Source organism: Dermacentor silvarum, chromosome 9 (assembly GCF_013339745.2).
Source record: "Dermacentor silvarum isolate Dsil-2018 chromosome 9, BIME_Dsil_1.4, whole genome shotgun sequence".
Classification (NCBI taxonomy): Eukaryota; Metazoa; Arthropoda; class Arachnida; order Ixodida; family Ixodidae; genus Dermacentor; species Dermacentor silvarum.
Genome location: NC_051162.1, coordinates 77,741,329 through 77,755,396, shown reverse-complemented (window position 1 = coordinate 77,755,396; position 14,068 = coordinate 77,741,329). Strand labels below are relative to the sequence as shown.

At 44.0% G+C, this 14,068-nt stretch overlaps 1 protein-coding gene across 6 annotated transcripts in view; it reads left to right on the top strand.

The window, feature by feature from the left end:
* The window catches only part of LOC119463673 (venom metalloproteinase antarease-like TtrivMP_A), a 206,060-nt gene that overhangs the window by 26,112 nt on the left and 165,880 nt on the right, over positions 1–14,068 (top strand). For 3 of the 6 annotated variants that reach the window (XM_049655576.1, XM_049655579.1, XM_049655580.1), the window contains 2 exons: positions 8,667–8,830; positions 12,551–12,600. The exons of 1 other annotated variant lie outside the window; for it this stretch is intronic. In XM_049655576.1, the coding sequence (XP_049511533.1) occupies positions 8,667–8,830; positions 12,551–12,600 (214 nt within the window). The remainder of the gene's footprint in view (positions 1–8,666; positions 8,831–12,550; positions 12,601–14,068) is intronic. 2 more of the 6 variants (XM_049655577.1, XM_049655581.1) reach the window with 1 other exon arrangement.

The following is a 14,068-nucleotide window of genomic DNA, read 5'->3' as shown; positions in this document are numbered from 1 at the left end:
ACTGTTTTTTTTTTATTAACTGTAGTCTATCTATACATTTCACTGCGGCCGTATCCGTACATCAACAGTTTTTGTTTATAGCCGGTTGTGTCCTTCATATACTACTTGTTTTCTTCTGTTTTTAGAAGTTCCGGCCAAACCTAGTAATCTACGTAAATATGCACAACAGCAAACGGTACCATTATTATGACAATCACTCTTTCCCATTCACTCTCAGAAAGAGCATTTTCCTGACATTTCGAATGCTTCGTGCATTCGTTCACTTTGTCCTGTGCATGCACATTTTATTTCTCCACATCATCGAAACCTCCGCTACACTTTACGGCAGAATACGGTATCTGTATAAGCTAATCACATTGGTAAACCTAATTGACATTTCTTTCGCCTCATTATCTTCTTGTCCAAAATGACTGTTATCTCTCGTGAACCATGTTCGTACTTTTGTTCTAGATGCTGGCTAGAAATGGTAAATTCTAAATCCATTGCCACACGATTGCAGAATATGTGTCTGCGGATGACTATCCTAACCTGACAATCGTCAATTGCTGTGTTATTTCTTGTATCTACACTTCAGCTTTGCAACTAAACAACTGCAAACAGCAGTTTGTTTAGGTTTTCCGTGTTACTTTTTCTCGTGTCTGAGGTTGCTCGTTGAAACATCTTCCGGCTTCTTATTTATTTTTTGGGTTGTCAATAGCAATTGAGTATTTCCTACTTGCTGCCTGGTGGCATGCTGCGCTCGCCGTTTGGTATGTTCCATGTTAAAGATTCTGCTTGACTTCCGAATTTGCAGAGATTGTCTATCCAAATGACGCATTAGATATCCACTTTTTAGGGGCGAAGCTCCTTATAGCGGCACCCGTTCCGTCCCCGTCGTAGTAGTAGTAGTAGTGTGTAACCAGTCTGAGAAAAATGAGAAAAAAATTCCGAAGTTGTGTCCGTAGCGCGGAATCGAACCAGGGACCCCTCGCTTCCGAGCGCGCGGCGTTAGCCCACTACGCCACGAAGCAGACATGGACAAACGCACCACGACGGCTATAAATACCCAACATTAACGAAAGGCCACGTTTCTAGCGCGTTTCTAACGCGTTTGTGCTAGCGCGTTACGGCCCGTGTAAGAAGCTGGTGTAAGACACTGTGGCCTCTCCACCTTACCTTCAACGCGTTTCGAACGCGCTGCCCAAAGCGGTGGCAAGTCAAGTTCAAGTCGAGGAGCGTTTATGAATACGGGGGGTGTACTCTCTCAGCAGTCATGTGATGGCGTCGGCAAACGCGGTGCACGTTCCGGCATGTGTAAATGGCTGCGTAAGACGCTGTGGCCGCTCCCCCTTACTAGAGAGTACTGCACGTTTCTAACGCGTTTGTGCTAGCGTCCCCTTAAGCGGGAGATCCGATGATTCCCTCCGGAGCTTCGCCCACTCATCATCATTCACCTCGTGGATCTGCTGTCATTTTTTTAATTATTGATTACTTGCCTGTGCGCATGCTTCTTAAAGTATTCTATGATTTTTGTTTAGTATATAATAATAATTTTTATGTGTGTTTAGCATGTAGTTACACAATGTTTAAATAGTGCTGTTTTCCTCAGGGGGAAGAGGCATTATAGAAATGAGTAGCTACAGACTACCAGAAAATAAATGTAACCATTACAGCAATTATTTCATTCCTTATGATACTAAAGCATGAAATGACCATTGAGCGAAAAAGCCGATGTCTATATCAGCTAAATGGCAGCTAAATATTCAATGTCTGCTATCCACGTCACTTGCGCGCTTCGACAGAGCTGATACGGCGACGCGACGCCGCAGGAAGAGACGGGTTGGTTTCGACTAAGGCTCCTCTATTTTTCAAAGGTATCGACAACTACACGCGCGCCCTCTCGAGGCTTCCGAGGAGCAGCGCTAGGAGACGATGCGCCGCTCGTTCCCGTGCAATCCGCGGACGCCTTAAACCGCACTCAGTGCGTGCTTGAAGTGGTTATTTATTAACATTTGTGGCCTAAACTGCTCAGGAAACTTCAAACGACAGGGACAATAACTTTAATGAGCCCGGAGCACGTTAAACGTTGAAATAAAACGCGTGCGTTTCTGAAGCCGCTCATACTTCTGAACAGATTTTCACAGCGGTGGGCATACAGGACATTTTTATTTCATTGGCTGTTTGCAGGTTTTGAAATTAAGCGTAACTTGAAGTAGATACTATATTTGGGTCAGCTGACAGTGCTTGCTTCCTAGTTCGCAAAAAGAGGCAGGTTGAGAGCTTACTACAACTTTCAGAAATGCCATTGCGCACTGTGTGCTCTAATAGGGTGCAGTGCATATCATGCGCTATTATCCGTTTTATTGCGTTTTTCTGAGTTCGGCAGTATTCCCACGGTTACACGGTATTTTTAACTTCAGGTTGTTGTGTTTAAAAAGTATTCTAATAGCTTTATTTAGGATAAAGTTGCACTGCATCTGTGGATTATCAGCAACCTGAGTACCTTCCAAGAACTAGGAAATATAGCACACCTACAAGTGTCTATGAGGCGCCGATATTAATTTCTGTCTGTTTTTCAAGAAATGCATTTATTCCAAGCCTTCCCCATTTCACAACCCCGACCACCTCCATACCCATGTACCTTTGCAAGCCCCGCAGATATAAAGACATGTTTGCAATGTTAGCCAATGCACTTGCGAATAAATTTGTGGTAGTTCTACACCTATAGGCTCTAAAACCAGACTATAGCCAGAAAAGCTGAGTTAAGTGGTTTTTTGTAGAGATGCCGGAGAATGAAGGAACACATATTCAGAAATTGGCTTTTATTGCGCGAATGCAGAACAAACTTTTTCTTTGAAAGGCAAGAAGGGATTTGAAGCATGTCCTAAAGTACGATAGAATAGCAGTTGGCAAATAGCACCATTGTCTGCAGTGTTCTGTGGCACTCCACTGACTAACACAAGAATAAAAACAGCTCGTTGATGTTCGACTATATCAATGGAGCCCAAGGCATAAAAATTCTTACGCTTGTAAATTCTTATGGCCGCTGGAGCAATGAAGCATGGCATGGAGCCTAAGTGCACGCAAGAGTAAAAACCCCATGAAATTCCTTCTTCCTTCTGCTTATATTGTTACCGTGAGTAATTAACTTTTTTCCGTCCTCCGCGTGGTTGCGACAACGGAAGGCACAGCAGCCCGGCATACAAGCATGTCACGCTGCAAACGTTGATTTCAAACACAAAATTCTTGCGTCCGCTCAAGCATCAGCACATCTACTTTACTGCAACAATGCAACAGAGGCGCGTGAAGTGCTTTCTGCTTGTCAAAATCGTCCAAATCCACTCTCGAAAACAAAGAACACGCGTACATTCCGCCGGCACAGCGACCACTGCTGGATCCTTTGGGCGGGGCGCGAAGGCGAGAAGGTCACGTGTCGTCAACCGGCCTATCGCAGGGCGCGGCGGCTATATCAAAACCTTTCGCTACCTTTGAAAAACAGAGGAGCCTTATCTTCGACGAGGCAGTGACGCACGCGTGTGGATGCCGCCGTCTGGCTCTCGGCCGCCGGCGTGCGGTCCGTAGCTCTCTCGCTCACCCCCACTGGGCTTTGCTGCTGCGTGCGCCTTTCAGGCACCCCAGGCTGCGGCTGCTTGCGGAATCGAGCAGCACGTACCCCTGTGCCGCATTACTCGAAGCGCAAAACTCGGACCGGTCCGCGGCGTCCAGTTGGACAATAACGGATTCGCATTCACAACTTATAAGTGCTTAGGTGTCCTCGGATTTTATATTCATATTTTTTTTTCTGCAAGCGCCCATGAATCGAGCAGGGCGTTTGTGGCGAAGCACTTCAACCTAAACAGTAAGTAAACAAATTATGACACTTAAGAGGCCTGGAAGAGAAAGAATATAGACGTTATCAATATTAAACCGAAACATTGAAGAATATATGCAGATAATAAGGCTTACGTTAGACGCCTAATGAATGCAACAAACACAGAGATTGCGCACGCCTGGTCGCGTCACAGTAAATGCAAGTGGTGAACTTATGTGTCATATGGAACTAGACTGTACAATTTTAAATAAAAACACATGATCTAGCTATTTTTGACGAGCAGTGAGAGTGACAATGTCGATACCGCTAGCGCAAATCACTCCATGTTGACAGAGTAGCTTTTAGCTTATCATAGCACATATTGGAATTATCGTCAAAGACGAAATAGACTTTGAAGAAGTTTGGTTCAGAGCTACACTCATGAACGTCGCGGTGTGCTCCAACTGATCAAGCTAGCCTTCTATGCAGCGTTGTGCATGTATGTATGTATGTATGTATGTATGTATGTATGTATGTATGTATGTATGTATGTATATATGCATGCATGTATGTATATATGTATGTATGTGTGTATGTATGTATGTATTTATGTATGTACTATGTATGTATATCTTTTTTTAGTGGCACGAGCGCCCAGTGAAACTTGTTTATTCCGCAGCAACTTCTGGTTAGGGACCGACGTCCTGTTTATAACAGAGGTGGCTCTGAATATAAAAAGTAAATCATAAAACAATAAAAAGAGGTAGATATCGATGGTTCTACTTATGATTGATGATAGATTTGACATCAGAGCACATGTTTAATGCAGTAAAGAGCTAATTAGATGTAAGGCATATTTAGAAACGATTAAGGAACGTCTAATTGCCGTACACCAAAACACACAATCGTACACTCTAAGTACCCACCGCCTCAGAACAGGCTTCCGTGATATTCCAAGACCAGAAGTAACATCATCAGTGACGCCACACCTTAATCAGGGGTACACGCTCATTACTAAGTAAAAGAAAAACAAGCTAATTAGAGCTATATACAACCTGACACCGTCTGAACGCCTGCCTAAAACAGCGGAGGGGTGACGTCTCTCCCGCCTCTCTCGCTTCTCTTGTTCCGGCACGCACCTCCTCTGTCGCTCGCTTGCGCGCGCCAGCTGCGCGCCGGCGTTCCTTACATGCTCGCACGTCAGCGGTGGAGGGGCGCGTAAGGTGCGTTTCGTTCGCCGTCCGCTAGGTGCTACACATCGCACCCTCCTCGCGTAAGGTGCGTTTCGTTCGCCGTCCGCTAGGTGCTACACATCGCACCCTCCTCGCGTAAGGTGCGTTTCGTTCGCCGTCCGCTAGGTGCTACACATCGCGCCCTCCTCGCCCTCCTTCGCTCCCTAGCCCGCTCCTCTGTGAGTAACGGTTTCCCGCCAGTTCTGTTCGCTCGCTCCTCTGAGTTCGGTTTCCCGCCCTACACCAGGGTACACGAATGCCGAGGTAAACGTGCCACTAGCAGACACCTTAGTCAACGGTTAGGCTCGTTTATCATTTTAACACGATAGCGTTTAGGTCCCCGTGTCGCAGAAAATCCGGCGTCAGCGTCGGCCGAGAAAATTATCCCCAACCACGTTTGGGCACGCCAAACCATTCTATTCCTAGGAATTTTTATTTCACCGATGATTACGATACTCCCTAATGCAAAGTGTAAGCGCAGTTCTATACGGGTGTTCATTTGGCGATATACTAGCTTGCGCGGACAATGTCTCGGTGCGCACGTTGCAAGCGGAGCGAACGGTGGCGCTACTGCCTTGTTAAACAGCAGATCGCGAGAGGCAGCACGTGGGTTACGCGTGGGCGCAGTTCACACCAGCAGCTGCAGACAGGCCTCCACTCACGCAGCGCTTTGTTTCCCTATATGGTATCGTTGGACGCGCTCGCCGCGTGCGATCGGCGAACAGACGACGGCGCGCTACTCTGGCGCCATTTCGTAGCGGTCGTCGCCCATCAAGCGCGGCACTACGCTTTTCTTCTAACGCTTTCGCCATACCCTCCTCCTCCGCTTTCGGCCACCTCGTTGAGCTGCAACCACTTCCTCGCGCTCGCTTCGCTGTCGCCGTACTTCATCGCCTACTACACTCGGCGTTCGATTTTTCATTCGTCGCTGTGCTCGTTCGTTCTGTTACACCAAAGGACAACGCCGACGCTCAACGCAGCAACGGGAGCCCATGAGGTGCGCTCTAATATATACGTGTTTATATATACGTAAAATTTGAGTACGTCAACATCGATAGCTACAAATTTGCTTCAACGCTTCGGCCGGAGCGTATACCCTCAGCAAGAAATATTTTCGGATGCATGACAGGTCTTTTTCAATGGAATTTTCCGCTACATTCCGAATGTACTTGCAAAGAAAAAGCTGTTCACAAGATTTACAAAACGCAAGTGTGATGACCCACACCTAAATAAAGATACTTACTTTCCACATGAGTCTTACAAAAGGTTTTGTTGAGAAGTCATAGGAATGTTGCTGGTCAATGTTTACAAATGGTATTGAAAGTACGCTGAGTGGTGAAGGTTGCTGAATGTTTTATTAACAAGTGCTGATAAATGTTTCATTATATATTTCGTTGATTTACCACTGAGCCATTTCAATTTGAGGAATTGTTGATTTACCGGTACATGCTCGTCAACTGGAACCAGTGCATTTGGAAACAACACTTGGGAATACGAGTCCTGATGCATGATTTTTGTCGAACTGGTGAAACCAACCAAACAGTCACGGCGCGAAAGAATACTTAGACTAATATTTCTCGATCTGCGAGCTTTCTTTTTATTACGTGACCTAAACAGCCTCGTTGGGGAAAGGACGAAGGGCACGCACTTGTTGGTAAAGAGCTTCTTCTTGAGCAGCTGGGTAAGGCTTGCCTGAGAAGAGAAAGGAAAAAAAAACAAATAAACTTTACTATGATTTGCCGAAGAACGAGCCCTCTCACACTAGAAACTCACCTATTATTTCATCTGTTCGAATGCACCAAAGACTGCACAAATACTTTTTGTCAACTCTGCAACACATAGAACTACATTTTCCGTTGGCTAAATGGGTAAATCCGCAAGTATGTCATACTCAGCTTTATCTATTATAATCAAACAATTTTCTCTAAATAACCTGTAACCAATGTGAAAACGTTTTTTTTTTCATGATTCGTGGTTTCATGGTCAAAGCGCTGTCGTCAGCCATCGTCGCCAATTGTCTTCGTCATTATCACGCTGTCATCGTTTTATGTCGCTCATATTAAGGAATGCACATCATGTCATAATGCCGTCGTCGTTACGCGCCTTCGTCATTGGATCAATATTATTCCTTTGTCATTTCATGGTCACTGCTTGGGCATCATACAGTCGTCATGCCTCCATTCTGGTGGGAAACATTGGCAAGCCAGTGCCAAAGCAAAGCAGGACTCTATCGGAGCATGTGGCATAAACCAGAAGCAACGAAACTAATTCCCTACACGTGATTATTCAACATCATTTCAGGAATATGCTCTGTCGCTACATTTCTCGATTGATATTTGCATTGATCTCGATGGTCATCCTGAGATGAATTCTGTTGTAACATTTTTATTTCCTTATTATTTTGTATATACTTAAAAGTTATTTTCGTATATTTTATCCATTCTTTAGTATTCTTTTTTTTCATTTACACATCACTAGAACTACAGGGCTTCAACTGCTGCAATTGATGGCCTTTGACTTTTTATTCGTCTATGATTTGTTTCAATTATTTTGAAGTCTTACGTGTCAAAACTGCAATTTGATTTTGAGGCACACCGTGGTGGGGTACTTCAGAATATTTTCGATCACACATCTGAATGTAAATGTACCAGCGGTTTAGCAATTTCTAGCATATAAAAGCGGTCGCCATGGCTGGGTTGGAACGCCCGACCTCTAGCTCACGAGCTCGGCGCCATAGCCACTAAGCTCCCACGTCGGGTCATTTATCATATTTAGCCTAACGTGTAGCACCCACTCTCTTCTCGAAGCAGGAAGTGGCAGCACGTTCCCTTTTAGTTGCGGAGACACCCAGTCTTCGAAAGCTGTCGCCTGGCGCTAGGAGGAAACGCTTAAGCACTAACAAACCACTCTGGGCTCAGCTCTGATTCTCGTCCCTCTCCCTGTGCTGTCCCCTGTGTGCTTATGCTAATGCTTCTTGGCTCGCCTACAACCTCCCACATTTCTTGCATTGTGGTAGTTTCCCCCTTTCTACTCTTGATCTTTATTCACTCGATGGGCAACGATGCCTTTGAAACGGTATACTTATAAATAGTGCCACGAGGCGCTGCAGTAACGAAGGATGATTACAGGACTGACGAAGACGACAATCGCCGAAACGACGATCGCTTCCAGAAAGTACTAGATAATCCGCGTCGCTCCTACAATCAGATTACATACGCGTCGGTGACAACATACAACGGATAGAAGCATCGATAACGTTCGAGAAACTTCCGATACATGCAGGCGCTTCTTGCGCCGAGCGATAACGGTTAACATTTGTTAACCGGTAAAAGCGGTCACCGGTGACAGAAAGACAAGTACACGTGGCACTATACAACGAATATGTTGGCGTCTAATGTGAAGCGAAGCTTACGTCAGGGCACTCAGTTAGCTTTTATACACTAAATGTGCTACGTACATCTGTCAATATTTTCGTGCTATGCATTGCGTAATCTCGCTCAAACTTGTTTTGAGATTTCATCATGCCATCCCTCCATTGAGCAACATTATGAATGCGCAGAATGTAGTATAGAACCGGAAAATGACGACTGTGTCAGAACCTGCTTCTAATAAATCTAACACGAATGAACTTCCTGTTATTCAAGGATGAATTTCTTTTTGGAAACGTGGTTTGCGATATACACCCCAATGCATCTGAGGACAGCAACACTGTCTGCCCCCCTGATGCTGAGAAGACACTAAACAAGACCACGGATTATGTGAACGTATGTACTACTGGACATTGCGACATTGTTTATCACTTGACAAGGTATGTGCCTCTTCTAGAAGCAACTACGTGCCTATTTGCCCATTTCAAAAGCAGATTCCTTGTCGGATTAATTTAGCTGTGCTGCTTTAATAGATTTTATAGGTAGTAATTTCGACTTCAAACTGACTACCGTATTCTTCCACGCCGGACAGAATTTGGAGAACCTAAACTATCAATAATGGCAATAATCTTCTTGAGCTTGCCAAACTTTCCTTTATAGAGAACAACGGCAGTAAAGCATTCGTTATAAAAGAACTTCGTTGCTTATGCCTTATTGATGTACAGCTTAGCTCTACTTTAGTAAGATCACTTAATGTTTAGGGAATATAAAAACTATAATTACAAACTGGCTGGAGTGGTAGCCTAACTCTCTACCTGGTGGAACTTGCAAAACCCCAGAACCACCCGCCCACTGCCGTTCCCCAAACAGCAATGTTTGCTCACTCCAGCTTGCTCACTCCAGCTCACTCCTCACTCCAAAGGGAGAGACAGAGTCTACCCCTTTACAGCCAGCCACAGCCGACATCGACGTGACGTCACTCCACTAACCCTTTAAAACTAACCCGCCGAGGAATGATGAGGCCGCCTTTGACGAAGATAGGTCCTCCGATCGAAACGTTGGCCAGCCTTTCTGAGGCACCGTATCCCTGTTTGTAATCCTTATTCCTCTTGTGCTACTCCATTAGTCAGCCGCCTTTTCTGATTTTGGATATCCTTCACGTACTCCTTCATTGGGCAATGCCTCCATGACGGCTAGTATCTCTACCGAATCAAATGCATCTTCATTATCAATGAAATACAAGCCGTCACTTGTGCTTGGGGTCAACCGTACGAAGACATTGCCCAGTCTCCGAAGTGCTTTGCTCCTGCATCTACAGCGGAGGCCCACCATCTACATTGGACGTGTTCTGGGACAAAGACAATTTGAGAAAGTGTTCTCAAAGGCGTGAAATTGAAGTGTGATCAAGTAGAGGACTATGATAGATTGATTATGGACAACACATTTAAAAAGTTGCTGTTGCATTACCTCTATGAAACGGGCCTGCATGCTTATATTTACCCCATTACAATTTTATGCCGCGTGGCAAACCAAGCGAAAAAAAAACTAAGGCAGATTGCAGACTGCAGATTTATCAAATACGGCAGTAATGATATCCACGTAATCCACTCTAGAATATTATTTTCTGGAGCCAGCCTGTTCTTTTTGTTGATTAAAGTCAAGTTATGCCTGATTATAGTGAAAATTATCTTGGCGAATATTTCATACAATACTGATAGCACAATAATCGGTCTATTATTATTCCGTTCTCTAACGTCTCTCCCCTTAAGATTTGTATAATGTTGGCATTGTTTCAGCACTGTAGTACACTTGACGTCGTGTGCCACTTTGCATAAAGAGCCGCAAGCTTTTCAAGCATAATATCTGCTCCATATTTGAATAGACTGACTAGTATTCCATGTTCTCCTGCCGCTTTTCCACGGGACATGTCTTCCAAGGCCTATTAACTTCATCGCTAGTCACAGAAGCAGCCTATGTGTCCTGTTCATGAACAATTCGAATAAAGGTCGCATGGCTGCTCTAGGTACTGTACAGGTCAGTACAGAATTCCTAACCACTGCCGGAGAACTCGAAATCCTCCTTGTAAGAGTGACGAAAAAATCAAGCAAAGGTAATCCAAAGGTTGTCCAAGCAAAGGATGACTATCTAAGAAAGGCAACACCGTTCTTTACCGGTAAAATAATGATGAGCACGATTTCAAGCTTTATTTTTTCTGCTCTTCATACACTTTGTCCACTTGATTAGTAATTGATTTTATCATGGGCGGGTTAAAGGTGATGATGATTTTTATAGGATGGGTACTGTGAAGAATGGTACATCTCAAGTGCCGCACAACTAGAGACCCTAGTTGGCGTCCAAGAGGTTCATCACAACGGAAGCATACCCAGCGGCACATACTAGGTAACCGAGGGTGCAATATCATGATGGTTCGGAAAGCAAACCGCTTAGCTATCCTCACGTGATTGGACAGAATGGTGCTTTTGATGGTGAAAACATGATTCTGACAAATTACGAGAGGTCAAGGGAACGGCTCGCGTTCAGATCCGTCATAACATCGAACCCAAAATAGTAGTCAAAGAGATTCACTAAATAGTAACACACACGCTTTAGCACATAACCATTGATTGAAGTTGATTCAAAGGTGCTCCTTCAAGAGCAGCACATAGCAAGTCTCCCAAGATGGTTTTCAGTTGGATAGTTCGATAGCTAGACCACCGAAAAGATACTGATTTGACAATGTCTAAAATACTATTCGCATTATAATTATTTCAATATTTTCCTTTAATAAAACTTAACACCTACGAGAGGAACTTTGGACGCATATACTGTGGACGCTCGCGCTGCGCATTAAACACTCATAGTGATTCTGCAGTTTTAACAGTGTTCAAGATTGTCGACACCATTACAACGGCGACATGGTAATGCGGAGGGGGTGGTGCACAAGTGCGGCTGTAATATTTTCGAGAAAAACGGATCAACTGAACAATACTTCGCAAGTAGAAGGAGATTCGTGCCGGGATCAATCCTTATTTTCAACAGCTGTGCTTGGCTAGCACCTGGATTCTGTCATAAGATGGCTACACTTTAAATATGTTAGAGCTGTTAGGCAGTAAAAAAATTACGTTTTCTATTGAAAGTCCCGATGATTTATCCTAATGAAAGGTTTAATTCAAACTTCTATGCAGTTCATGACAGTTTCATTAAATGCAAGGTGTTTGCGCTTCTAAAGTTGTCTACTTCACTACAAGGTTACTGAATTCCCGTGAAATGCGCTGATACAACTGGAACTGTACTCCCGAAGACCATGACTGTCTTGCCTTTACCACTTGTGTATGAGGGAAATGCCTTCGTATGCCTGTTAACCGTTTCACTGTGATTGCTTCGCTTTTCGGTCGAAACTGCCCATTTTTAAATAATTTTTCCCAATTTTACTGCACAAGCGGAACTTACAGATGTCGTTTACAGTGTCGCTGTCAGCCACTAGTTGTAGGATTTTTTTTTTCTTTTTTTGCGGCGTCGACCACACAGAAAAAGTATCGTTCAGCGATTGAAGCAATAAGGGCATGCATTCTTTGGTATCACGCATACAACCTACAGCACGGCATTCGTTTCTATAAATAACAAGCACAAAAAAAGCATTTAAACATCTTCAACAATAAGGCGCATCTTGAAAATAATGCGAAGCAAGTAGTGTTTCTCACATACGTTTCCCGAGAAAGATTACTGTTGCTCAAGCTGCCGCGGCGACGGCAGCTTGTGGCGTGGGGAGGGACTTCACTATCGTGTTATATAAAAAAGAAGCAGCCTAGCAAATCATTTAATTGTTGTTGCAGCATCGCTATGGGCAGGCAATGCAGAGTAAGGGCTCCCGCGGAGCAGCATGAATTCTAGTAGCAACAAAGGGAAACAAAATTGCAATATGACCAGCGGCGGCGTGCTGCCAGAATTACCATTACCATTACTATAAATTAGTATTACTACCATTACCAAAAAGCTTACTCAATTCCGCAGTTGTAATGATGGTTTTGAACAACTTCGCAGGAAATCCAGTTTCTCAGGGCTGGGATTGACGTGTCAATATTTTATCACATGTTGCGCAATAGAAATGTAGACATTGTATTTGCAGTTACTCTATTTCGTGAACAAAACGTCTTTTCCAGAGAAGACATCATGTATTATATTAATAGCACTCATGGTATTGACATTGATGGTGAGCATGCGTACTTATTTATTCGAGTTAAAATACTGCCGACATTGAAAAGCAGTTAGACGTCATGCTTCGCCCTGCTTCCTAAAAAAAAACATCCATATCGCATACATCCCAGAAGTACATGGGCATGAAAGGGCGTTTACTACGGTAACTACATTGTAGTGTTGTTTTCGTAGCTCTAGGCGATGTCTTGTAGGCCGGCTTCGATATTGCTCCCATTCAATTTTTTATACTTCCTCCAATTTCTCAAACTTGTTAACTTCCTTCCTAGTGCACCTTGTAATACGCGGGTTGATAGCTCGACAATGCGACATAATGCTATGTAAAAGTAATTGCAAACTGGCACCATTAGCCAGGAAATTCTACATTCGTCTAGCTAATAGTCGTGTCAAGTCAAGCTAAGAGAGGACGGCGCTAGTACACTATGAAATCAGGAAAAATAATGTTCCCGTGTGGAAAAGATAGTGGAAAGCAGGAAAATAAAAACATATATGTACTGATATTATTAGCGATGTAAGAAAACGTAAAAGAACAAGAAACATTGCTATGTTGACTGCCTGGAATTCGGACAACATGTGGACTTGAGGTAAATATTATTTAGCTGGTGGTATAGAATGAATACGCAACAAAATATTGAGGTACGCAGGAACCAATTTGTTAGGAAGCCATATTTCACTCCTGCGGCACATTCTTTTTTCTAACCTTCAAAGCACATATTTCCTGCTTTAAAGAGATACGCCTTACTTAGTGCTCGCAATAAAGGAATGCTAACATGTGTAACTGATGTTGAAACGCGCACATAAAATTAAGCTGCACTTCATCTTGTGACACATTTAATTGCGACGCAGCATACCCGCTGTAGCTAGTGTTGACATATTAACGCGATAGCCTCAACAGCCCCGTGTCGCAGAAAATCCGGCGTTGGCGTCGGTGTCGGCGCGGTTTTCGGCGTCCGTGGAGGAGATAAACATCCCGAACCACCCCGACCGCGCAGGCCCTTCACGTGGTGCAAGGTGTTAGTGAACAAAAATTGATTTTCTCGCACTGAAATCCGTCAGAAAAATGGTAAAGTGCGACTTAACCGCAACCTACAGACGAGGTGGCGTCGGACTGTGATTTGAATGTACGAGAAAACATAATTCTGTTACGAGCAAACTCAAACACAAATCCCTTTTGCCAGCATTTCTACCATACCAATAGCAGCACGTTCGGGTAGGATACTTGTGAAAATCTTATCCAGAAGGCACTCGCATCCTCGGCAGGTCAAACTGGGACTTGGCCTGCCTAAAGTGTTTTGGACACGCGCGCGCGTCGGGGCAATAGCAAACAATTAATAAAATAATAAAAAAGGTCCTGGGGTCTTCACATTTTAAGATGACGGCTTATATTGCCCCGGAAAAAACGTCTTCCCAGCAATGCATTTCTGTATAAAAGTGAAGCCGACTTTAAGGGGATCAGTGTAAGCTTG